At 46.3% G+C, this 25,289-nt stretch overlaps 1 protein-coding gene across 3 annotated transcripts in view; it reads right to left on the bottom strand.

Moving 5' to 3' along the window:
* The window catches only part of GFOD2 (Gfo/Idh/MocA-like oxidoreductase domain containing 2), a 71,915-nt gene that overhangs the window by 26,216 nt on the left and 20,410 nt on the right, over positions 1–25,289 (bottom strand). The window contains exon 2 of one of the 3 annotated variants that reach the window (XM_019488980.2): positions 7,357–7,698. The exons of 1 other annotated variant lie outside the window; for it this stretch is intronic. In XM_019488980.2, the coding sequence (XP_019344525.1) occupies positions 7,357–7,615 (259 nt within the window). In that variant the 5' untranslated portion in view covers positions 7,616–7,698. Of the gene's footprint in view, positions 1–7,356; positions 7,699–25,289 lie in introns of those variants that run through there. One more of the 3 variants, XM_059713634.1, reaches the window with a different exon arrangement.

Genomic DNA, 25,289 nt, shown 5'->3' with positions numbered 1-25,289 from the left:
CAGGAAATAGTGCTGGGTTTAGATGACCCCAGCTAGATGCCTATTTAACCTCCTCTTGAAGACCCCCAGAGTAGGGGAGAGCACCACCTCCCTTGGGAGCCTGTTCCAGACCTTGACCACTCGAACTGTGAAGAAGTTTTTCCTAATGTCCAATCTAAATCTGCTCTCTGCTAGCTTGTGGCCATTATTTCCTGTAACCCCCGGGGGCGCCTTGGTGAATAAAACCTCACCAATTCCCTTCTGTGCCCCCATGATGAACTTATAGGCAGCCACAAGGTCGCCTCTCAACCTTCTCTTGCGGAGGCTAAAAAGGTCCAGGTTCTCTAGTTTCTCCTCGTAGGGCTTGGCCTGCAAGCCCTTAACCATATGAGTGGCCCTTCTCTGGACCCTCTCCAGGTTATCCACATCCCTCTTGAAGTGCGGCGCCCAGAATTGCACACAGTACTCCAACTGTGGTCTGACCAGCGCCCGATAGAGGGGAAGTATCACCTCCTTGGATCTATTCGTCATGCATCTGCTGATGCACGATAAAGTGCCATTAGCTTTTCTGATGGCTTTGTCACACTGCCGACTCATGTTCATCTTGGAGTCCACTAGGACTCCAAGATCCCTTTCCACCTCTGTGCCACCCAGCAGGTCATTCCCTAGGCAGTAGGTATGCTAGACATTTTTCCTCCCTAGGTGCAGCACTTTGCATTTCTCCTTGTTGAATTGCATTCTGTTGTTTTCTGCCCATATGTCCAACCTGTCCAGGTCTGCTTGTAGTCATTCCCTGCCCTCCGGTGTGTCCACTTCTCCCCACAGTTTTGTGTCATCTGCAAACTTGGACAGAGTACACTTCATTCCCTCGTCCAAGTCGCTGATGAAGACATTGAAGAGTATTGGTCCAAGGACCAAGCCCTGTGGGACCCCACTGCCCACACCCTTCCAGGTCGACACCGACCCATCCACTACGACTCTCTGGGTACGACCCTCTAGCCAATTTGCCACCCACTGGACTGTGTAGTCATCCAAGTCGCAGCCTCTTAACTTGTTCACCAGTATGGTGTGGGATACTGTATTGAAGGCCTTCCTGAAGTCTAAGTAAATGACGTCAACCCCTACTCCTGCGTCCAGGTGTTTTGTAACCTGGTCATAAAAAGAGACTAGATTAGTCAGGCATGATCTACCTGCTACGAACTCGTGCTGGTTTCCCCTCAGCATAATTTTTCCTGCCGGGCTCTTACAAATGTGAGCCTTGATAATTTTTTCAAAGACTTTACCAAGGATGGAGGTGAGACTGACTGGATGACTGAATGAGGACAGCTTTAAACTAGGGTTGGTGGGGGATGAAGACCAAAGCTGAGGTAAGTGAGGAAGTGGCTGACCTGAAGGAAATGCAAGCAGGAGTGGGCAACAGGGGAGGCTGTTGTGTTTTAAAGAAACCTTACTGAGGGCGCAAAAATGATCAATCCCAATGTGCAGGGAGACTAGCAAGTATGGCAGGAGACCAGCTTGGTTTAGCAGGGAACTCTTCAGTAAACTAAACAACAAAAAGGAAGTTTATAAGAAGTGAAAACTTGGACAAAAAACTAGTGAGGAGTATAAGAGTACTACTCAGGCATGCAGGGATGAAGTCAGGAACGCCAAAGTACAATCAGAGTTGCAGCTAGAAAGGGAAGTGAAGAGTAACAAGAAGGGTTTCTACAAGTATGTCAGTAACAAGAGGATGATCAGAGAAAGTGAGTCCCTTACTGAATGGGGGAGGCAACCTAGTGACAGAAGATGTAGAAACAGCTGAAATATTAAATGCCTATTTCACCTCATTCTTCACAGGCAAGGTAAGCTCCCAGACTACTACACCTGAAAGCACAGTTTGGGGAGGAAGTGACCAGACAACTGTGACAAAAGAACAGATTAGGGACTATTTAGAAAAGCTGGACATATAAAAGTCCATGGGGCCAGATAGGATACACCAGAGGGTGCTGAGGTAGTTGGCTGATGTGATTGCAGAGCATCATCTTTGAAAACTCATGGGGATTGGAAAAGGTCCCAGCTAATTGGAAAAAGGCAAATATAGTACCCATATTTAAGATCCAGGGAACTACACACTGGTCACAGTCAACTTCACCTCAGTCACTGGAAAAATCATGGAGCAGATCCTTAAGGAATCCATTTCTAAGCACTTGGAGAAGAGGGTGATTAGGAACAATCAACATGGATTCACCAAGGGCAAGTTAATGCCTGACCAACCTCACTGCCTTCTGTGATGAGACGACTGGCTCTGGATGCGGGGACACCAGTATGTACGGTGTACCTTGACTTTAGCAAGGCTTTTGATATGGTCTCCCACAACATTCTTGCAGGCAAGCTAAGGAAGTATGGTTTGGATGAATGGATTGTAAGGTGGATAGAAAACTAGCTGGTCCATCAGACTCAGAGGGTAGTAGTCAATGAAACTCTATGTCTAGTTGGCAGCCAGTATCAAGTGAATTTTTTTCAATATCTTCATCAATGACCTGGAAGATGGCATAGAGTGCACCTTCAGCAAGTTTGCAGATGACACCAAGCTGGGGGAAGTAGTAGATATGCTGGAGGGTGGGTTAGGATTCAGAGAGACCTAGACAATTTGGAGGACTGAACCAAAAGAAATCTCATGAGGTTCAATACAGACAAGTGCAAAGTCCTGCACTTAGACAGAACAATCCCATGCACCAATATAAACTGGGAACTGACTAGCTACGCAGAAGCTCTGCAGAAAAGGACCTGAGGGGTTACAGTGGACAAAAACCTGAATAGAAGCCAACAGTGTGCCCTTGTTGTGAAGAAGGCTAATAGCATACTGGGCTGTATTGGTAGGAGTGTTGCCAGCAGATTAAATGATTATTTCCCATCTAGTCAGCACTGGTGAAGCCACATCTGGAGTACTATGTCCAGTTTTGGGCCACCCACTACAGAAAAAATGTGGACAGGTTGCAGAGTCCAATGAAGAGCAATGAAAATGGTCTTGGGCACATGACTTTTGATGAGAGGTTGAGGGAACTGAGCTTATTTAGTCTGCAAAAGAGAAGATTTAGGTGGGATTTAACAGCAGCTTTCAATTACCTGAAGCAGGGTTTGAAAGAGGATGGAGCTAGACTGTTCTCAGTGGTGGCAGATGACAGAACAAGGAGCAACAGTCTCAAGTTGCATCAAGAAGTTTAGGTTAGATATTAGGAAAAACTCTCACTAGGAATGCAGTGAAGCAGGGGAACAGGTTACCCAGAGCAGTGGAGGAATCTCCATCCCTAGAGGTTTTTAAGACCTGGTTAGACAAAACTTTGCCTGGGATGATCTAGTTGGGGATGGCCCTGCTTTGAGGAGGGGGTTGGACTAGATGGCCTCCTAAGGTCCCTTCTAACCATCATTTTCTATCATTCTATGCTTCTATGAAACATGCTTTCTCCTTGCAATCTCAGTTGTGTCAGCCCCCGCTTCCTTGTCTCAAAGACAAGTCTGTGGGAGGGAAGGGGTGTGGGGGATCCTCCAATATAGGCCCCCACTGTGAGGGAAGGAGAGGGGCTGGGGCAGGCACAGGCCAGCCGGAGTGGGGTGGGGCACAGGATGCAACCATGGACAGCTTGTCCAGGGGGCATGGTGGGTGAGGAGGGAGGGTGCCTGCTACTGCTGCACGCACTCCCAGGGGAGGCACAGGGGGCATGTGCCCCCTGGACCTGTGTGTAGGGCAAGGGTAGGGCTGCTCGGGGCCAGGGGCTGTGTTGGTCTCTTCCTGGCAGGGGCTGGGCTGGGCTGGGCTGGGGCTACATTTGGGGCACGCAGGCAGGTGGTGCTGGGAGTAGGGGCTATGGGGTGGGCAATGGCCCCCACAAAATTCCCTGTAGTTACCCCCTCCCAGCAGAACCACTGCCCACCAAGCCACCCCCCTCCCCCAGGAAGAAGCCAGCACAGCCCCTGGCCTGGAGCAGCCTTGCCCTCACCCTGTGCATAGATCCAGGGAGCACATGCTCCCTGTGCCTCCCCCAGGAGGCTGTGCAGCAGCGGAAGCTGCCACCCCACTCTTCACTAGGGGTGTATCAATAGAGATTTTGGGGGCCAATACCGATAGCTGATTTTTAAAGAGTCATATTGGCTGATACTGATCTGATTTCTGATACACAGCCTGGAAGCTTGAAGAGCAGTGTCCAGTTGTTAAGTCTGTTGTGGTAGAAGGGGAGGGGGAAGGGGTGTAGGGGTGGGGACAGATTGAGGTCCCCGTGGTGAGGGACAGAGTGGCATAGAATCAGAAGTAGGGTCGGAAGGGACCTTGTAGATCTTCAAGTCCAACCCCATGCCTGGGCAGGAAGAAAACTGGGCTCAAATGACCCCAGCCAGGTAGGCATCAAGACTCTTCTTAAAGACCCCCAGGGTAGGAGCCAGGCATTGGGGCTAGGGCCACAACTAGGGATAAGGCTGGGGCTGGGTATGGGAAGGAGCTGTGGCTCATCCGGGAGGTGCTGGGAGAGGGGGCAGCTCCTGCTGCTGTGCACACCCCAAGATAGCATAGAGGGCTGGTGCTCCCTGGATGTGTGGGGTGGGCTGCAGCTGTGGGCTGGGGCGGCACTGGGCTCTTCCCAGTAGGGTTTGGGCCAGGATGCACTTTGGGTGGGCAGCAGTGGCGTTGGGAGGGGGGCTATGGGGGAGGGGGCTGCAGCCACCCCAAAATTCGCCATAGCCCCCCCAAACGTCCCTCCTAGCACTGCTGCCTGCCCTGAGCACAATCTGGCCCAAGCCCTGCTGGGAAGAGCCCAGCACAGCCCAGACCCCAGCCCACAGCTGCAGCCTGCCCCGCCCCATCTACATCCAGGAGGCACCTTCCACCCGTGCGCTCTCAGGGTGCATGCAGCAGCAAGAGTTGCCCCACCTCCCCCAGTGAGCTGTGGCTCTCTCCTGCACTCTGCCCTGGACAGGCATCGCCTGCCCCAGCCCCACTCCCTCCCTCTCTGCAGGGGCCTTGATCTGCCCCTCCCTACTTCCAGCACAACAGACTTACCAGCTGGATGCAGCTCCCCATGCTGCCGAGCTGTGCTCTTCACCGCCTACATGCTGCGTTGCAGCTCCACGCATGCATCAGGCATTTATTGGCCACATTATCAGCCAGAATAGGCCGATTTCCGATTGTCAGTTTTCTTTATATTGGTGCTGATCTGGTATTGGACCGATCTATTGGTCCACCTCTACTCTCTACCCCCTGGATGAGCCACCCATAGCTCCGTCTTGCACCCTACCCCACCCCAGCTGGGCAGCTCCTGCCCTTGCCCCAACCCCACTCCCTCCCTCACTGTGGGGGTCCTCACCTTTCCCTTCCCTCCCCTGCATCTTCCCCCCCAACAGACTTCCCAGCTGGATGCTGTTCTCGAAGCTGCCAGGCTGCATTCCTGGCCATGTGTATCCTGTGGCTGCGCCCATGCACGTATCATTTATCACCAATGTTATTGTCCACATTGTCCCAAAAAGGCCAATTACTGATAATATCAATTTTCCTTTTATCAGTGCCAATATGATACAGACAGATACATCGATGCACTTCTAGAAATCTTGGAACGCACTTGTTTATATCCACACCATCTTCTCCTCTCCCCTGTATCATGGCACCTTTCTTCACCTCAGCCTCTCTCATTAACTTCTATAGCATAGGATTCCTAAAGAAAGTTTGCTCCTGACAACCAGCAATGGACTGGGGACTTCAGAGCTACTACAGTTGTGGGATCAAAGTCATCAGTGACCTATATATTAACAAGTCCCTTTCCCATGCATTTAGTCCCATACTCTCAAGTCCTGTGATCTCAAAGCTACTGGGTTTCTTCCCATTAGGAACAGCTGTCTTTTAGCTTTCTGCCTCAACTCAGTATGTTTAGAATTTTATCTGCAAACAGTTTATCCTTTTTATACAAAAGCCAACTCTCTACTTCCATATCCCAAGAGCCCCTACCAATATGCTATTAAAGAGGCATTACTGCTGGTCAGACAATCTCCTCTAAGGTCTCACAAACTGTGACTACCTTTGGTGACAGGCATATTTTTGGGGATGTTGGTTATAACTGTGTTGGTCTAAGGACATAGACAGACAAGGTTCTTTGGGTAAATGTGATATCTTTTATTAGACCAACTAAATAGTTGAAACCATTATTCTTTGCAAGCTTTCAGGTACAAACACCCTTCTTCAGGCATGGGAAGAGTCTGCTGGTGTTTGTGTGCTCTCCTGGGTAGAAAAGACGCACCCAGGAGAGCTCACAAACACCAGCACTCTCCCTATGCCTGAAGAAGGGTGTTTGTGCCTGAAAGTTAGTAAAGAACATTTTTCCCAACTATTTAGCTGGTCTAATAAAAGAAACATTTTTGGGCACTTGGAGAGCAGCAAAAAGGCTACAATGTCTGTTTACTTCCATCTTATGCTGCTATAATTTTTTTGTGGCAGCACAAGGGCTATATATGTTTGTACTTTAAGTTACCCAATCGTATCACCAGAATAGGATGGATTCTACTTCCTAGTTTCAACTGAGGTACATCTGTAGGCTCTTAGAACAGCTTTTATCCATTGAAAAGATGACACCATTTCAGTTCTAGATGATAAAATAGAAATTATGAAGTGATTTCAAATCCTCTGCGATAAAAAAAGTGGCATACAGCTACTGGAACGCCTCACTTAACATCGTCCTGGTTAACGTTTCGTTATTATGACGCTGATCTATTAGAGAACATATTAACTTCAAGTTGTGCAATGTTTGGTTATAACATTACAGGGAGCTGGGAGGGAGCAGAAGAAAGGCAGTGAGGCCAGGGGGCACCATGTGCGTGGACGAGGGGGCTGTGGCCCCACCTCTCATTGCTGATTGGTGGCAAGGGATGCCTGTCATATGGCTCCATCCCTCACCACTGATTGGCTGTGAGGGCTGCTTGTCATGTGGCAAGGGACCCTCAGATCCTTTCATCCTCACCACTGCTTGTTGGTAAGGGATGAAGCCACATGACAGGCAGCCCTCGCATCCAATCAGTGGCAAGGGGCTGAGGCAGCAGCTATCTTGCTGGCAGTTCTTGAGCATGCATTATCTTTTCAGTAAGTTTTTTTCCCCCCCCTCAAGTGGATTTCACAGGTATTACCCGATTTCACAAAATCTGTGAAATCATGATTTTGGTAGTTCCCTATTTATTATTAAATAAGTCTGTAATAGGAAATGCTGGATAACCTTAACTATCAGTAGCAAATACAATACCATTTAGAATAATGTGTTATAGTACTAGTGACTAATACAGGAACAAGATAATAGCTTCACATTGAAATGAGCATTTTTCCATAGTCCAAACAACTTTTGCTCTGACTCCAAGAAGAAAACACCGTACCTAGGGCTTTCACAGCAATCTGCCGAGTTAGTGGTGGAGGAATGTTGATGCAAACCAGATCTACATCCTGATGCAGCAAGACATCATCAGTCCGACTTGTGTAGAAGGAAATGTTCATTTCCTCTGCCAGCTGCTTTGCTTCTTCTTCAGTCTTCCCCCAAAGTGCTTCAATGGAGAAACCTTCAGCTCTTAGCAAAGGTACCAGTACTCGGGCAGTGCTGCCAGTCCCAAAAACACCCACTCCAGGTAGCATTTTCATTGTGTTTATTCAAGCATTAGTGTCCACATGCAGACCACAAACAGAAGGTCAAGCTCCTCAGTGCTCCATTTCAACCACAGCTTCTAAAACAAAGGTTAATAGTGGACATTAGCAAAGAGTATGTTTCCACATCCAAAGCATGCTACCAAACACTACCCTCTCTATCACTGTAGTGTCATAACTAGACATTCAAATACTCATGACATGAACTAAACATAAGACAGAGAAGTAAAAGCACAGCGTGCTAGAAGATCTATAGATGCCCTTGTGTTTGATGCAAATGTGCATTGCCAGAGGCTATATGTCTTTGCAAGTGGCCCTCCATCTTGATTCAGAAGGGAGCCAATTGAGTGAAGTTTAGACATGTGAAACATTGGTTTTCAGCATCAAAGCAGGCCTCTAGGACCACAAAAAAGTTAACACTTTTTTGAACATGACACTTCCCAAATAGTTATCTTGGGAAACGTCAGACTGGGTCTCTCTGTGATGGTCAACCTAATGGATAATCTCTATTCCTGAGATCTACCTATGGCAAAATACTTCACACCAAAACTGACTTCTGACAATGTTCATTCTTAAACTTTTACATTACCCATGACCATCTCTTAAATTTGTTCCAGTGTCATTGGTAACAAGGTATATTAAATTTTAGGTTTATTAGAACACAGAGAATATTTTATTCAATATACTTTCCATAATTTTTTAAAAGTATTTGTTTGCAAAGACTGCATGACTTTTTTACAGAAGATTTTTTTATTCATACACTTAATCTGCTGGGGTACAAGTAGTTAAAAAACAGGAGAAACAAATCACATACTATTATTAATTAAACATTTATTTTAATTACCAAAAATTAATATTACTGATTCACTAAATACAAGCGTTTAATCAAATCCAAACTGTTCATCCTCAGTCCTGGAAACAGTTCCAGTTTATGAACAGCAACAACCTACTTCTAGGGATCTACCAAATTTGCGATTTTGCCTGCAAAATACACAGCGCAGGGGGGAGGAACGTACCAAAAAGAAAAGCCAACTCCTCAGAGAGAGACAACAGTCCTCAGCACACCGCAGCAGTGGGGAAGGGGGAAAGAGGGGCTGCCCACTCAAAGGGCTGTGGGCAAGATGGCTGTTTTCTCTGCCCCTGCCCACTGATTGGCTGTGAGGGCTGCCTGTCATGTGGCCCCTCCCCACCAATCAGCAGTGAAGGGCAGGGCTGCATGATGGAGAGTCCTGGCAAGCAATTAGTGGGGATGGGGCCACAACAGGAAGCCCCCACAGCTAATCAACAGTGAGGGGTGGGGCCACTCAGTCAATAAGAGGTGGAGGGAGGCACCATGCTGCATGTGAAATGGCTGCTTGGCCTGCATTCTGCCCGTGAAATTGGGGGCAGCCTCTGCATATTAGGTAGGTACCTACCTATATCATACAAGGTTGCCACATTTTAATTTCTTCACATACACTGTAGCCTAAGTTTTCCATTGCTATATCTTAACAGAATATTAATACATTAACCATAAACAATTCATTTGATCACCATTTTTTCCTTTTTTGCAAACTCCTCATGAACTGACATCTGCTTTCTAAGAGGCGATTGATTACTGGCAATGTACCAATCAATGGGTTTACTCTTTAGGGACTTACCTTCACGGCTAAAAGAAACAGAAAAGACTTTTCCATCAAGATACCAGTAGATCGATAAATTTACTACTTGGTAAAGCTATTACAGTGCCTTGTCTTCATGATTTTTCTACCTTGGACTGTTTATAGACATTAACTAATCTTAAGTAAAAAAAAAAAGGCCTTGAAGAAATCACTTCAGCTGTGAATAAGTCCTTTGAACTTTTATCTTGTGGCCCTACTTAAGGAACACAGCTTTTTTTGTAGAAGTTGTGTGACTTTAAAAAAGTCAAAGTAGAAGCAAACCTAGAAACTGATGGTCTTCCCAAACCCTCTTTTGTAGCTATATTTTTATTAAATTATTTAAATATATTAAAAAATACATAAGACTTGTCTAAGCAGAGCAAATTTTTATTGACAGATAGTCTGCAACCTTTACTCGCATTGAGTAACACCTTATTCCTTACATATTCCCAATGAAAACAATGGGATTGTGTGTAGAAAATTCTTTTACAGGTTTCCCTTGCTTTATGTGGGTTCTTACGTGCAAATTCACTCTTATGCAATGACTCTTTTTATACCAAAAATTTGTTACATGCGAGGTAAATTCACTTTTATGCGATTGGTGTGGTAGAAGTCCGCAGTCAGCTGCTTTGTGTGGTGCATTGTGGGAGTGATGCGTGCCAAAATACAGTCTCCTGTGTGGATCTGTGCTCCTCGTCTAGTGTCTGCAACACCTGTTTCTGTTGTTGCCATCCCCATTATGGCACCTTGTGCTTATGTGTACTGTCTGCTGTTGGTGAGTACCGAAATTGTCTTGTAAAAGTGGCAGAAATGGGTCTGGGGGTCAGTACAGTTGAGGTCTTGGAACATATCCCTCCCTATTTGTTACATTGTAAAGTGGGTTCCCTTTATGTGAATTTGAGTTATGTGCCGTTTTCCAGGAACGCATGTACAGCATAAAGTGAAGGAAACCTGTACATCTGAGGCTGGCAACTTATGGCCCACAGGCCATAACAGCCACTGGATCTGACTCACAAAGCTGGAGGGCTTTGGTGGCATTCTAGTGACAGACGGCTTCAACTGTGCCACGGCCACGAGAAGCAGGCTTGGCAATGACAGCAGCTGAGTCCTGTACCAGACTTCCTCAGACCTCAGCAGGTTTATTCCAATCTTTTGCTAAAAAAAACCATAAAGCAAACTGCTTCCAACTACTGCTCTACATAGTGTAAGGAAGGCTATCAATTATGCCCCTATTGTCATTGTTATCTGAATTTCAAGAAATTTCCTCTACAGAAAAATTCTAACTTGAGACCACTTCCTTTGATTCCCATGCTACTGCATTAAACTTAAGGACCTACTCAAATCATGATTTTGCAGAAATCACGAAATTGGATATCTGCAAAACACTGGGGGGGGGGGGGGGAGGGGAGCAGAGACTTATTAAAAATAAAATGCTGGCTTCCCAGTGGGAGCCAGCAGTCCTCCCAGCCACGCAGCCTGCCAAGCGGTAAGGGAGGAGGGGGTCTGCTGGCATGAAGGGGAGCAGGCAAGATGGCTGCTGCCCCCACCCCTTGCTGTTGATGGGCCAAGCAGGCTGCCTGCCATGTGGCCTGCCTTCTCCACCACTTGATGGCAAGGGACATGGCTGCATGACAGGCAGCCTCTCCACTAACCAGAGGTGGGGGGCAATGGGCCATTGCAGCCAGAGGCATGTCCCGTTGTGATAATCCTGTGAAAATGGTGGCCAGCCCTGTGATCTGCCCAGGAAATCAGTTGCCTGCCTTCAAGTCGGGTAGGCTCCTAATTATACTTGTTACTACATTAAATTCATTTTAGTTCACCTGGCTGTCATTGGGACTTCTTTTCAATATGGATTTACTAATTTGCAACATTCTTGGCTTTCAAAGTTAAGATAAGTGTGTATTTGTGTTTCTCTTATCAATAAAATTCATTATATCTAGGTTCTCTCTTCACGGTTTGTTTAGAAAGCTTTCCTTTTTTTAAACAAAACCAAAAATCAAGAAACATATCTCTCCTTTTACTATTAAGCTAGGGAGACAAAGACTCAGAAGTCAAAGAGGAAGCCTTCTACATCATCTCTGTAATTGACTCTACAAGAGCCAATGGAAAACTGTTCCCAAGTCACAAAAAGAAATAGGATTTCTCTCATTTTAGAAAATTATCCCAGTCTGCACTAAAATAAGTTCCTAAAGGTTATTTAGCTTTATAAAAAGGAATATTTAAGTTCACTTTTCAATTTTCAAAGAGCAAAAGAGATCTTACTTCTAAGAAGAAAACAGGTTTTCAAAAATATTATTGCTAGAGCTTAACAATACCAACAGGTCAAACAGCAATGTTATAATTATGGTCTTGGGGAAAAAATGAACACAAATTATTCTATCACCAACAAAAAAACCCAATCTTTTTGGTAAGAAACTGGGTAAAGCACCACTTACAATGTACAGTACAGACCTTCCCTCCTAAAAAAAAAATTATGCTGTAAGTTACAAAATATCTAGGAAAGTAAAAGAGAAAGGTATTGTAGTTTTATGAAGTATGATAACATGTAAATGAGTCAATCCATTCAGACTTCAAAGTTCTTGTATGTTATTATGCAACACTTAAGCTCTTCAGGGTAGGAACTGGATAGCTATACAAGCTTACATATAGGAGACGGGCAATTTCGGCTGGCGGGCTGCTTAACGACTTCTGAGCTGTCGAAGGCTGCAAAGGTAGCCCAGACCCTTGACAGGTGCCCTGAACCCTGATTGCCATCTTGGGACCAGAAGTCCCACCCCTGACCCTTGCCACCAGACATCTCTCTGCCCCTGGAAATCCCTGTGCCATTGGACATCCCCCTGCCTCCTTTGGGTGGGGCAGGGCAAGGAGAGTTACCATCTTGGAACTGGAAAAAAAACAAGCCACATACTAAAAATCAAACATCTATTATAACATTTTAAAATCTTATTTCAAAAAAATGTGTGTGTCCTGATTTACGTGTGTTTGCATAGTGCAGGGGTTTTCAAACTTTTTTTAGCCTAAGTACCCCGGCGGCTCTGGATGCCAAAAGGGAAAGGGGGGGGGGGGGGCGGAGAAAGGGGTAGTAGGCGGCCAGACACCGAGCTGGGGGGTGGGAGGTGGTGTGCAGCTACACACAGAGCGGGGAGGCGGGGACAGCGCACAGGTGGGTGGGGACAGTGCCACTGCCTTCCAGGAGCAGGGGGGGAAAGCTCACTGGCCTGGTGTGGTGGCAGCGATCGCTGCATGAGAGCTTCCCCGCCCTGCAGAGGGACGCTGCTGCCCTAGCTCTGCCCCAGCCCTGCTCCTGGGAGGTGGCACTGCTCTGTCCCCGTCCTCCCATGCGTACCCCCTAGGACCAGTCCAAGTACCCCCGGCTGACAACCTCTAGTTTAGTGTATATAGAGATGACTGCATATTACCTCAAAATAAAATCTTACTCTTGCACACTGTGTGCGGGGGGGGGGGGAATAGATGTGGGGGTGTGTGCACGATTTGTGGAGGAGGGTGTGGCAGTGCATGTGGTTAGGTGAGGTGTGTGGGTTGGTGTGGGGCCCCCCTCCATGGCGCATAGCCTTTCTCTGGTGGCAGCAGCAGCAAACCCTCAGGGTGCTTCTGGCCCACTGCAGGTTGAGCCCCCCAGTGGTGCACGGCTCCAGATGAATCCAGGGAGCTGCACGTGGCAGCAGAGCCAGCCCGACCCAGCCAGATGGCACACGGTTCCCAACTGTAATGCTAGGACCCGCACGTAGCAGCATGAAGCCAGCCTGGCCCAGTGGCATCCAGTTCCCAGCTGCAATGCTGTGACCTGCACGTGGCGGCATGGAGCCAGCCCAGCCTGAGTCAATCGCACGCAACTCCCAGCACTGGGCCAGGCCAGTTCTGTGCCTCCATGTGGGGCCCATGGCACTGCAGTGGGGAGTTGCTCATGGAGGCACAGAGCCTGCCAGGCTCAGCCCGATGGTGCACGGTTCCCCTCAGCTCCTGGCTGCAGTGCCAGGAGCTTCACATGGTGGCATGCAGCCAGCCTGGCCTGGCAGCACTCATTTCCCAGCTGGAGTGCCAACAGCTGTGGGGAGTCCCATGCCATCAGGCTAAGCTGGCTCTGTGCCTCTATGTGGGGCTCCTAGCACTCAGCCTGATGGTGTTTGGCTTCTGCCAAGAATCCCACAAAAGCTGCATGGAGCAGGACAATCACCTGCATTCCCCCACTGCCCCAACTTTCTCCCCACAGGAGTCCCAGGGGCCCTTCTTCCCTGAAGCTTCACTCTCAGATGGAGGAAGGGCAGGGGAACAGCCACAGGGTTGCCAGGCAGAAGCTTCTGTACGGCAGGGCAGGGCAGGGCAGGGCAGGCTGGGGCTGAAGCTGGTTGCTTCACAGCCAGAGCCTGAGGTGATGCTGCAGCTGATACCCCCCCCTCCATCAGATTTCAGACAGGCAGCCACAGGCTGGTAATAATTTTGTTTTAGAGGGGCCCTGCAGCCAGGTAGAAAGGGGTGGGCCAGGTTCTGCTCACGGGCCAGATTTTGCCCGCCCCGTTACATATTGTCAAGTATGACTGGCTCAGTTCTGACTAGAGTCTCTGGGTATGTCCATTATAAAAAGGTAAAATATAATTCAGAACAATAGCAAAGTAATCCCAGCACCAAAGAAACTGTTTGTTAGACTTACATAAATGTCTATGAAGAGTATGAAAAGTCACCTCGTTCTTGCAGCAGCATATTGGTTTGCTTTTTTTCCCCGGAAAGAAGCAAGGCTTACTTGTAATTTCACTCAAGAGTTGACAGATATCCAGTATTAAATATATGCCTGCCAGAAGAGTCTGGCAACAAAGGCCTTTGAAGGATATTTATAAAGATTTCATTTTATTGATAGGAAACACCATCCATTTCATGATTACTTACCGTTAACTTTTGTGGGTCAAAAATGCCTTGTATCCAATTGGTAGTTAAATACAAAGAACAGGAGGAATGTAACCGTGTTCCTATGTTTGCCAGGGCTGTGGCTTGAAGTAGAGAAGTAGTATGGGGTAGAAAGAACATCACAACCTTTGATGATTAAGTAGTGAAAGAGCAAAAACTAATAAAGCTTGTTACAAATATCTAGGAAGGCTTATATTACTTGAAACTTAAGATGCAACCCCAATATATGCTTTTTAAATAAAACTGATTTTTGCCAATGGATGCCACAGAGCCATAGCACCTTGTGTAGATGTGCCCACTATTAATCCCTTCAGTTCTGATTTTTCTATTTGTCATCCTGACTACCTTTAAAAATCACATGATGATTTCTAAAGTAAACTGATGAGAAGTGACGCTAGATTTTTGCATCAGCAGACAAGCACGAAGCAGAGAAGCCTACAGTTAGGAACCATTCCCTAACCAGATTCATTTTGGGGATGATAGTGTCAGGTATAGTATTTTCTTTGAATCTAATTTACTAAGATATTGTCTGGTTTCTATTTACACCTAATATTAAGCTATGTTCAGTGTTATCCATTTTTATGTTTATATGAACTACAATATTTACTATGCTTTTTGTAATGTTATAGTGTGATTGGAAATAGTTAAGTAATTGCTAACTCATATGCCAGGAATGTCCCCAGACTAGACTTCTCTCTGATTCACACTTCAGAGAAAGTCCTAATCTCTGAAAAATGCACCTAAAGTTACTTTAAACATTGACAACGTATACTTGGATAGAGGCAACATCCTAAACAATTGCTTATAGTTTATAGGGAAAGTCCTTAGCAAAAGGAATGCATTTTCAGGAGACAAATACATGGAAAGAATCACATGCAGAGGTTGTATTTTTCACCCCTGTATAACTGTGAACCAAAAAAATTCAATTAGGGATCAATATTTATGAAAGGATGCAAGTATTTCTATAGGTTTTGAATATACCTATAAAACTAGGAATATTATCTAGCTTGACACACAGACACACATCTGAAGAGAGAAGAGTCTTCTGCATAATGTACACATGCTTCCTGACAACTGAATAGAAAAATGTAGGTGGGTAGATAACGTTATGGCTCTGAAAAAGTGCCATTTGAGGCAAATATGGTCTAGAGATTCCTAGCCTTGAGATGATCTATACCCTGGAACTATAAACTTGAACAACCAGCATTGCAAGCTGAAAAGAGGCTTGTGGGAAACTAGCAACAGAAAGTGAGACAGTCCCATTGGTCAAGTTACGTGCTGTGTTTTACTAAGAAATGTAGGGTGAGATCTAACTTTATTTTTTTCTGGTTATTTTTCATGTATTCTGTCTCTACATCCTACAGTTGCTCATTTAGGCAATTTACATTGCCTGTGTAAATAAGCCCTTTTTCTATTTTATCTTACTGATTTCTGGTGGTAAAGGTAATTTTCAAAACAAATTATAGTTGCTTCTTTTGCAGAAGAGGGGACCTTTAATGTTACACAAACCATAGGGAAGTGTCTCAAACTGGCAAAACTTCCTCTGCTGGTACTGCAAGACTTGGATTGGGCAAGTAGAACCAAGACTTGCAGGGATGTAAAGTTGTCCTGGGGCAAATCCTAGTCCGGGGTGGGCAAAATGCGGCCCACCAGGCCATTCTATCCAACCTGCGGGGCCCCTAAAAATTTAGAAAATTAATATTAATCTGCCCTGGGCTGCCCGTCATGCGGCCCTTGATGGCTTGCTGAAACTCAATAAGTGGCCCTCTGCCCAATATAATTGCCCGCCCCGTCCTAGTCTGTCCCCAGTGGACAAGCCATAGAACAGTAAAAAGAGGCTTGAAGCCAAAAGACACCCTGATAAATAAACCAGTGTTACACCTGCCTTAACCTGGTGGCAGAGGCTGTTTCTTACAAGGAGTTTGTGAAAAGCAGGGTTTGAAGAAGAGCTGGCATGTACTATTCACTGTATTGCAGTTACTATATCCATCTACTCTTCAAGTTGTAACTCATTCCAAATAATAAACTACCTTTAATGTAATAAGATACTGGTATTCCTTATGAACCAAAATTTGACGAACCTGCTTAAATACAGGAGAGAATCATTTTCACCTTTGCCAAAGTATTCACTATTTAAACAACGGCTTAAGGCTATGCCCAAGTGAGGATTATGATGGCAATTTGTCTATTTTGCAAGACATGCACAATAATTTGCGTAAAACAGAACAGACTATTTGCCCTTCTCCTTAGGAGAGATGCAGCCTGTATAGGTTACAGACCCCAACTTTCCTCACACCTAGGGACAAAATTTCAGATAAAAGTTGATAAGTGGAAACTCAGGAGAAAAAAAGAAGAAATGCAGCAAATACACTCTTTAGCATTTTTAAACTATCTGCAAACTTTATTAATGACACGAGGCCAAATATACACATTCATTGAGAATGCAATTATGCTGCAGTCTCAGACCACAGGGGATAGCCCAACACCATTAATGTCTCATTGCTTGATTTATAAAACATCTTTGATTAAATGAATATGTGGTAGCATATCTAACACCACTGTGAACTATACAATAGATACTCCAAAGCTTTATTCATGTTGTTTTCTCCACAGGCTGTTGTAAAGGCTGATTACTTGTAAACACCGAATTATATGCTTCCACCCTGCTAAAGGGCATGGCATTGCTGGGGACATACAGTTCTATAAATTAAACTTTTAGTCTCCAAATACTCTCATTATGCCTCATGTTCAAGGATCTGGGTTTTCAGTTTCCCATGGAAAAACAGAGTAAACTGTTTTCCCCCTTTACTCGAGTAAAATGTGGATTTCTCATTTTAGCAGAGAAACCCACAGATTTTGTAGTTTTGCAGTGAGCCCTCTGCAGGCTGGCACAGTTCCAGCCTGCAGGGGGCTGGGAAGGCGCAGGATCAGGAGCAGGGCAGTCAGGCAGGGGGTGCCGTATGGCCCTGGGCAGCCTGGACAGCAGCTCCAGCAAGTAAGTTAGGTGGGGGATTGAAGCGCCCACAGGGAGGGAGTTGGGCAAGGCTGGGGCTGCTGCCCTGCTGGGCAGTGTGTGGGGCTTGGGGCCCAGGGCCACAATGTGCAGCCTCAGAGCCCTGGCAGGGAGCAGGATGAGGCCACGGGTGGCTTGTTTAGGGGCAGGAGTGGGGCCGGCTTCCTGCCACAGCATGCGCTCCTGGAGAACAGGGGGGCCTGTGCCCCACAGATCTGTGTGGGGGGTGTGGGCATGCTGCAGGCTTGTGCTCCCCACCCTGCTGCCCTCCCCCGGGGCCTTTGCAGCGCAATGTGCGTGACCTGGCGCGGCAAGGCACAGGCGGGGGCCACGAAGGAAAGCTGCTTGTCCCTATGAGCTCCATGCTGTCCTGGTGACACTTCCCCAGCATGCATGGGCAGTGGCGCAGGGTTGTGCCCCCTCACTGCTGCCTGCATGCACTGGGGAAGTGTCACCAGTGCAGAGCAGAGCTCACAGGGGCAAGCAGCTTTCTTGCGCAGCCCCACTGTGCCCTGCTGCACCAGGTCACACACGCTGTGCTGCAGAGGCCCCAGGGGGGACTGCATCAAGGCGGGGAGCACAAACCCGCAGCATGCACCCGCCCTCAGCACAGATCTGGGGTGGGGGGCACAGGTCCCCCCTACTTCCTGGGAGTGCACGCTGCGGCTGGGAGCTGGCCCTTTCCCTGCCCAAGCCTGCAACAGGCAGGCAGCAGGGGGGTGCCAGCTCCATGTTCCTTCTGCAGCAACTCCCTTCTGTTGGGGACAGGGGGCTGCAGACCTGGGTCCCTGGCCCTGTATCCCTGGCAGCTGGGGGCCCCCTCCAACAGGGCTTGGGGCGGGGGGACAAGGGCTGTGGGTGAGGGGCAAAGGGCACAAGCAGGAAACTGCTGGGAGGAAGGAGGGGCACCAGTAGGTCTGCAAGGCTGTCATGGGGGGAGTGAGGGGCACCAGCAGGGCCAGGTGGGGCTGTGGTGGGCCTTTAATTTTAAATTACAGATTTTGGGGTTATCAGAGAATTTGTGATTTTTTATTAGAGAATGTGCAATTTTTTTTTTTTTATATCAGAGAAAACCAGGATCCCTGCGGCCTGCCCTGAGACCAACGCCACACCTGCCAAATCTTAAAAACGGTAGCTGCTTCTTCAATTTAAGCCAAGAGAGACATGTCAGCACCTCCTGGGAAAGATAGTTGGCATATAATCAAAGACAGCTACAGCCTCAAAAAAATTAAGTTTACACATTACTGATCATCCTGTTTTCAAAGCCAAGTTCCATCTGCACTATTCCACTTGGTGATGAAGTAGCTCAAAAATACTCCAAGGGAGGAACATCAATGGATTTTGTTATCCTTTAACATGACACCAGACAGTGTACTGTAACTGAGATTACTTTTTTAAACAACACCCCCAACTCCCATTCCTAGCAAAAGTACGATCAAAACAATTCTTTACAGAAATGTATGTATGGCAAAGCAAACGCATGCAATTTCAAAAGGGAAAAACATGTTACAGCCTTGATTCTGATTCCCTTCACCCTATAATGACAACCCACATTCACCTCCACTGCTTGCAACCTGCATAAAGGGTCACATGATGGAGCTGTTTACTTCCAAAACTCAGCATCAACAGGCTGCTGGTCAGCACTGGCTGGGCAGGTGTGGACAGGCCCCCAGATCACAGCATCTGCCTGCCAGGGACTCAGCTGGTTTCTAACCCTCTCAAGTCAGACTTGGAGAAATAACACTATCCAGAACTTCTTTGAGGTTTTTGCCCTTAGACCTTAAGGCACTTTGCAAAATAAAAGCTGGCTGAAAAACAGTTTCCCATTTAATGGGGAAACTTTATTTCTACCTGCTTTTAAAAGACATTTTCCACCTATGAAATACAAACAGGTCTAACTGCAACAGTGGGGCTTGTGAAAGAAATACTTGGTGATGGGTTCCTTGAATTTTTCTGGAATAAGAAGCCTTTGTTTAACAAGCTTTAGTTAAAGCATCCTGCCACCATTTTGAAGTGCAGGACACTGAATACAAGTCATGCTGCTGGCACTTTTTAATTACAGTGGCTCTTGGAGCCACTCCAATTAAAGCGCCCTCACCCCCACCCTGAAGCACATGTAAAGACGCCTTCAGGGACCAACCCCCTTGAGACCTAAGGATGGAGGAAACCTGATTAAGAAAAGGGGAGCCATCAACGCCCGCTGGAAGGAGCATTTTGAAGACCTTCTCAGTCAAGACTGTTGATGAGAATTTTCTCAACTCCATCCCACAACACCCAGTCAGGGACGATCTTGGAAACCCTCCAACCCTTCCCAACATAAGGAAAGCCATCAAGCAGATTAAGAACAAGGCATCTGGAGCAGATGGATCTCTGCCAAAATCTTCAAACAGGGAGGAAAAGAAGTTCATATCACAGCTCCAAGCCCTCACCTTAAGGATCTGGAATGATGAGGAAATCCCAGACAACCTCAGGGATGCCATGGTTGTGACACTTCAAGAAGTGAGACTGGTCTGACTGCAGAAAATACAGAGGGATCACCTTGCTGTCCACCACAAGAAAAATCACTGCAAGAACCCTCCTGAACTGTCTCCTTCTACTTTTTGAAGAGCTCCTCCCAGAATCTCAGTGGGGGTTAGGACATCAGGAGGCACAAGTGATACGATCTTCGCTGCTCACCAGCCACAGGAAAAATGCTGTGAACAACAAGCTTCTCTACATGGCCTTCTTTGACCTCATGAAAGCCTTCCACTCTGTCAACTGAGAAGCACTGTGGAGAATCCTTCTGAAGTATGGATGTTCACCAAAATTTGTTACCATTCTTTGTCAGCTCCATGACAAGTAGTAGTTCTCAGAAATGGATCTATCACAGATCCCTTTAAGGGTAAGACTGGAGTTAAGCAAGGCTGCATCATCTCTCCAACACTCTTCTTGATATGCCTTACTGTGATGCTACATCTGAACACCAATGAGCTTCCAGTTGGAGTGAAGCTAAATTACTGAATGGATGGTAAACTGTTTAATCTCAGCAGACTTCGAGCCAAAACCAGGACTACCCCAACTTAAATCATGGAGCTCCAGTACACTGATGTTGTAGTGTGTGCTCACTCAGAAGCAGATATTTAAGCAATCATTGACATCTTTACTGAGGCATACAAGGAAATGGGACTGAAGCTTAACATTCAGAAGACTAACATCCTCCATCAACAAGATCTTAATGAGCAGTCCCCAACTCCGGTAATTCAGATTTACGGTGGGACTCTGGAGAATGGTGAGTATTCCCCATACCTCAGAGGCTCTCTCTTACAGAAAGCTGATATCAATGAAGAAATCCAACATCACCTCACATGTTCAAATGCAACCTTCTGATGCCTGAAGAAACCAGTGTTCAAAGATTGCAACATCAGATTCAAAAGTAAGCTCATGGTTGATCAAGCAGTTGTGATCTGTACCTTACTGTATGGGGCTGAAACGTGGACCATGTGGACAGGAGAGACCTCAAGCTCACTGGAAAAGTACCATCAACACTGCATGTGGAAGATCCTCTGACTCCAGTGGGAAGACAGGTGTAGCAACTACAAGCATCGAGGTAACGATCATCCAACATCAACTTTGCTGGGCCAGTCACTTCATCTGGATGTCTGACTCTCAACTCCCAAAATAAGTTTTATTCTCTAAGCTCAGTCAAGGCATAAACTGAAGAGGAGGGCAGAGAAAATGCTTCAAGGATGTCCTCAAGGATAACTTGAAAAAATGTCAAATCAACATCAACTCACTGGAGACCATCGCCCAGGACCGCCCCAAATGTAGGAAGAGTCTGCTGCAAAGATTTCAGAAGTACTTTAAAACCTCATGACAACAGGAGACAGAAAAGTGAAAGTGGGAGAAACAGCGTGTCACGGACTGAACCAAGAATCTAGAGCCACCCACCCTGCACAGAAACGTGCCAGAGTTGCAATAAAACCTATTGATCCCAGATGGGCAATCTGGCTCAAAATGGCACAGGATTGGCCATTATCAGACCCACAGATAAGGCAATCATGAAAGACAATCATTGTCAGCTGAGAGGGACTGCCAATGATGGCACCTTGGTTGGAGAAAGGCTAGAGGTCCATCACCCTGACAGAAACATGCCCTTGCTGAGGCACTAGGCAGTCAGAAGCAGTTTTTATTTGTTGCTCTATCGCAGAAGCTATAACCATCTAGACACTGACGGTCTGGACTCAGTCTGGCCTTTGGATTCTGTCTCAGTGGTCTACAGGGAAGGATGATAGGTCTTGGGCAGCATTCACTCCTCCATACTTTTGCCTAGGTATATGCATCAAAGGTCTTTGTGTAATTACCTGACTATACCCTTTTATGCATACACCGTGATCCAGAGGATCAACAATTGCCTACTATCAATGGTTGCCTAATGATGCCTCATCTTTAAGCAAGTTTACAGCACTTCTTTCAATCCAAAGCAACACCCTTAAAAAGCATAGCTGCCAACTATATGGAGATATTAGCCTGCATTTTGCCAAAATCAGATAGAAAAACATCCAAGATGAACTCTGCACAGGACTTCACCTGCTGAAGAAGTGCTCAAGTTGGTTTGTTATACAAAAGTCTATAGTCCACAAAGCTTTAAACTTAAATCACCACTTCTGGGGGGTTTTTTCATTGCTTGTTAACCATCTGTGTTATTTTGAGAGGACCACAGAATTACTGACACAACTGTGGATCACCTCAGATGATTTTGCCTTTTGTTTGCCCTATAGAGATGAAGGGCTCAGACAGGTAATTCCCACTAAACCTCCACTAGGAACTGAGGTCATGTGGTTGAAGCTGCCCAAAAGGAATCAGTTTTCAGAGGTTTTAAAGAAAGGGAAGCCTACTTGAAAGGGCCTCAGAGAAAAATAAATAACACTAGGGCTCTGCAAGTAAATAGAAAAGGAGCCTCCTAGTATGGTCTACACTAGTTTTCCAAATGGATCATTAGCTCCCCAGAGCTAATGATACAGCGGGGCTGTATCCTGTGCTTTGCATGACATTGAGCACATGGTTTGTGTCCAGCTAATGATGCTCCCACACTGCAAATGTACAGCTTCTTCTAAATTTCAGAGATAATAATATGCTTTTTAAAAATGTGTTGGATCTTTATCAACTGGTTTCATAACTCTATATTCAACCCACTTATAGTTTCATAGTTGGTAGGGTCGGAAGGGACCTGAGCAGATCATCAAGTCCGACCCCCTGCCACAGCAGGAAAGAGTACAGGGTAGGAGCCAACACCACTTCGCTTTAAGACATGGTGCTTTGAGAATTGAGAAGTTAACTTCTTCCAACAGAACTATAGATAAGGTCTGAATGCAAATGCTTCCTCAGTTAATAAAAATCTCACTAGCAAATTGCCCAGCAAGAATGGGGGGGGGGGGGGGGGGAGGGGACAGAGGCCTCCCCAACTGCTTCAGGCCAGGGCTGGGGCCTGGGCCATTCCCTGTCCCCGCTGCTTTGGGCCGGAGCCGTTCTCCCCCTCCCCTCCCGCCCCTCAGTTCTCACTGTCACGGTGGCACTCCGTTGTCTGTCCCAGTCCGCGTACGGCACTCTGACTGGCTGCTGAGACAGCCAATCAGAGTGCAAATAAAGCATGACAGCCAGACAGACAGATGCTTTTATAATATTAGAATTGACACAGCGAGTTGAAGGCAGTGATCATCAACCTTTTTTGTATCGGGATCCATTTGTAAACATGGATGCCCAGTCTCAACCCAGTAAATAGTACATGTAGAAAACAGCCCCCTGGTCTTGCCAGTTTCCCTCGCTCCCAACCCACAGACTCCACCTCTCAGATACCCCTCACTTCTGACCTACTGCCCCCTATCCCCAGCCCCTCTGTGTATGGGGCAGGGGTATGGCATGTGCCCGCCCCGATTTGTACATCCACAGCGAGCATGAGGCTGGCTGGACATGGGCAGGAGCCACCTCCGCAGCCCAATGGGTGGGACTCTGTTATGCAAATGGCATAAATACCAGCTTTATATTAGGTAAATAACATGGAGATAAGATTAAGGCAATAGGCAAAAGTCTATTTTCTTGAGTTTTGCATTGCCTTAAGAAGCTCCATTTTGCATTGCTCTGTAGACTGACGTAAGTGCTCGACTTTTGTATGCTGTATATGTGAGAGAGTGCCTGTGGAAAAGGAAAACATCAGCTGGCGACTGGCTGAAGAATGCAAACAGATAAAAGACCAAAACAAGAATCATCCGCTCCAGAACAGCGAGAGAACAACATCAATTGACCTTCAAGGAAGAACAGTGATAATACAGAGGTTGGATGAACACCTGTCTGGGGTCATGTGATCCCAGCATGTGCTCCAACCAGTGGCAGGGGCAGATGATCTATTCAGGTCCCTTCTGACCCCTAACTACTATGAAACAGCAAAAGCCCAGACAACTGGGTGAATTGACAAGGCTATAAAAAGATGGGGCAAGACGTATTAATTTTGGGTCTTGTTCCGCATGTGATTTTGGAGCATCGGTTAGTCTGATGAGATGGACCGGCAGGAACTCAGCTCCCACTTGCGATTAACTTGGCTGTCCACTAACTTGATCTGAGCACTGATAAGACTGGTAACATATACCAGGGCAGATACCAGACTGAATGTCAGAGGGGGAGAGGGAGAGAATAAGGTCTTGCTCGTGATTTGAACAATTGGTCATTTGTGCAACAACTCAGCATGGGAGGGCAAAGCAGGGTGGCAAGATTCATTGCTGCCACAACCACCGCACTAGCCACACAACCAGCAGCGTGAGGAGTAATGGACATGGGGCAGGGATCCACTTTTGGGTTGCAACCCACTGGTTGAGAAACACTGGTTCAAGGGACCCTACTACAGAGACTATTACAAAAAACAGGAAGTTTATCATCCACAACTCATCTTAATGTACAACTTGTGGATGGGAAGAGCTCCCTAAGCAGAAAGAGCCTGAAAGAACTATTGATGCAGAGTTAAGGTCAGTATTTTACTTAACAGTCTGGGCTTTATTCTCAAACTAGAGGCATTTCCACCCTTGAATGTGCCACTGATTGTAACTAGGTACATCTGAAAACAGCACATAAAAATCAAGTACTTGTTTACATGCCTTATGCAATTATTATACAATAACATGGAAACAGACCCTTGTTAGGCTTAAAGAAGAAAGCTCAGCATCCTTGTTAAGATGAACAGGTATCAGCATTCAAACAGGTATTAAATTGGTTCTGACAAGCCAATGTTTAGTTTTTCCTTTCAGCAACCAATCAATTAAATGAAAGGTAGATGGAAATCTCCTTCCAAAAGGCTTTGGTCACCGGGTGGTAGTTTCATAGTCAGCCTTCTTCTTGTCTTGAACTGTCCTTTAATCATCTGATGATCACACATTGCTCTGTCCCCTTATTGGCAAGTAGTAAGGTGGAGGGAAAATGGCTTGGGTCCATCATCACAAAAAACGCACGCCCAGAAGTCTTTACAGGTGGAGGAACAGCTGCCCATTAAGCCCATCCATACAGAGCTGGACAAAATCATGTTAAGAGAGATTCAAACAGGGGTAAGTGTTTATACTCCATTCCTACTGTACATGGAAACAAACACTTCACTTGGCATAACATTCATAATCCATTGAGATTGCTTTTTGAAAACTAAGCAAGAAACTATTTCAGAATCATGTTTAGCTTTTGGCATGCTGACTAATTGCCCAATACAGAGACATTCAGGCAAGAGATTATTAAATGAGATGACAGTACTGTAATGTGGATACATAACTGGTTGGATCATAGTGCTCAACGAATACTCATCAATGGCTCAATTTCTAGTTACAAAGAAGTTTCAACTTGGGTTTCCCAGGGTTCGGTTCTAGGTCTGGTACTATTCAACACTTTCATTAATTATTTGGATGACAGGACTGAATGCATGGTTAGAATATTTGCGGATGACACCAAGTTGGGTGGAACTGCAGACACTCTGGAGGGCAGGAGAAGGATACAGAATGACCTAGGTTAGGGATGCACCGATATTTTGAGGACTGCTACTGACAACCAATTTTTAAGTAGGCGTATCGGCCGATACCGATCCAATTGCTGA

Source organism: Alligator mississippiensis, chromosome 10 (genome assembly GCF_030867095.1).
Source record: "Alligator mississippiensis isolate rAllMis1 chromosome 10, rAllMis1, whole genome shotgun sequence".
Lineage (NCBI taxonomy): Eukaryota > Metazoa > Chordata > Crocodylia > Alligatoridae > Alligator > Alligator mississippiensis.
Note: the sequence above shows the minus strand (reverse complement) of the source record. Positions and strands in the feature narration are given on the sequence as shown.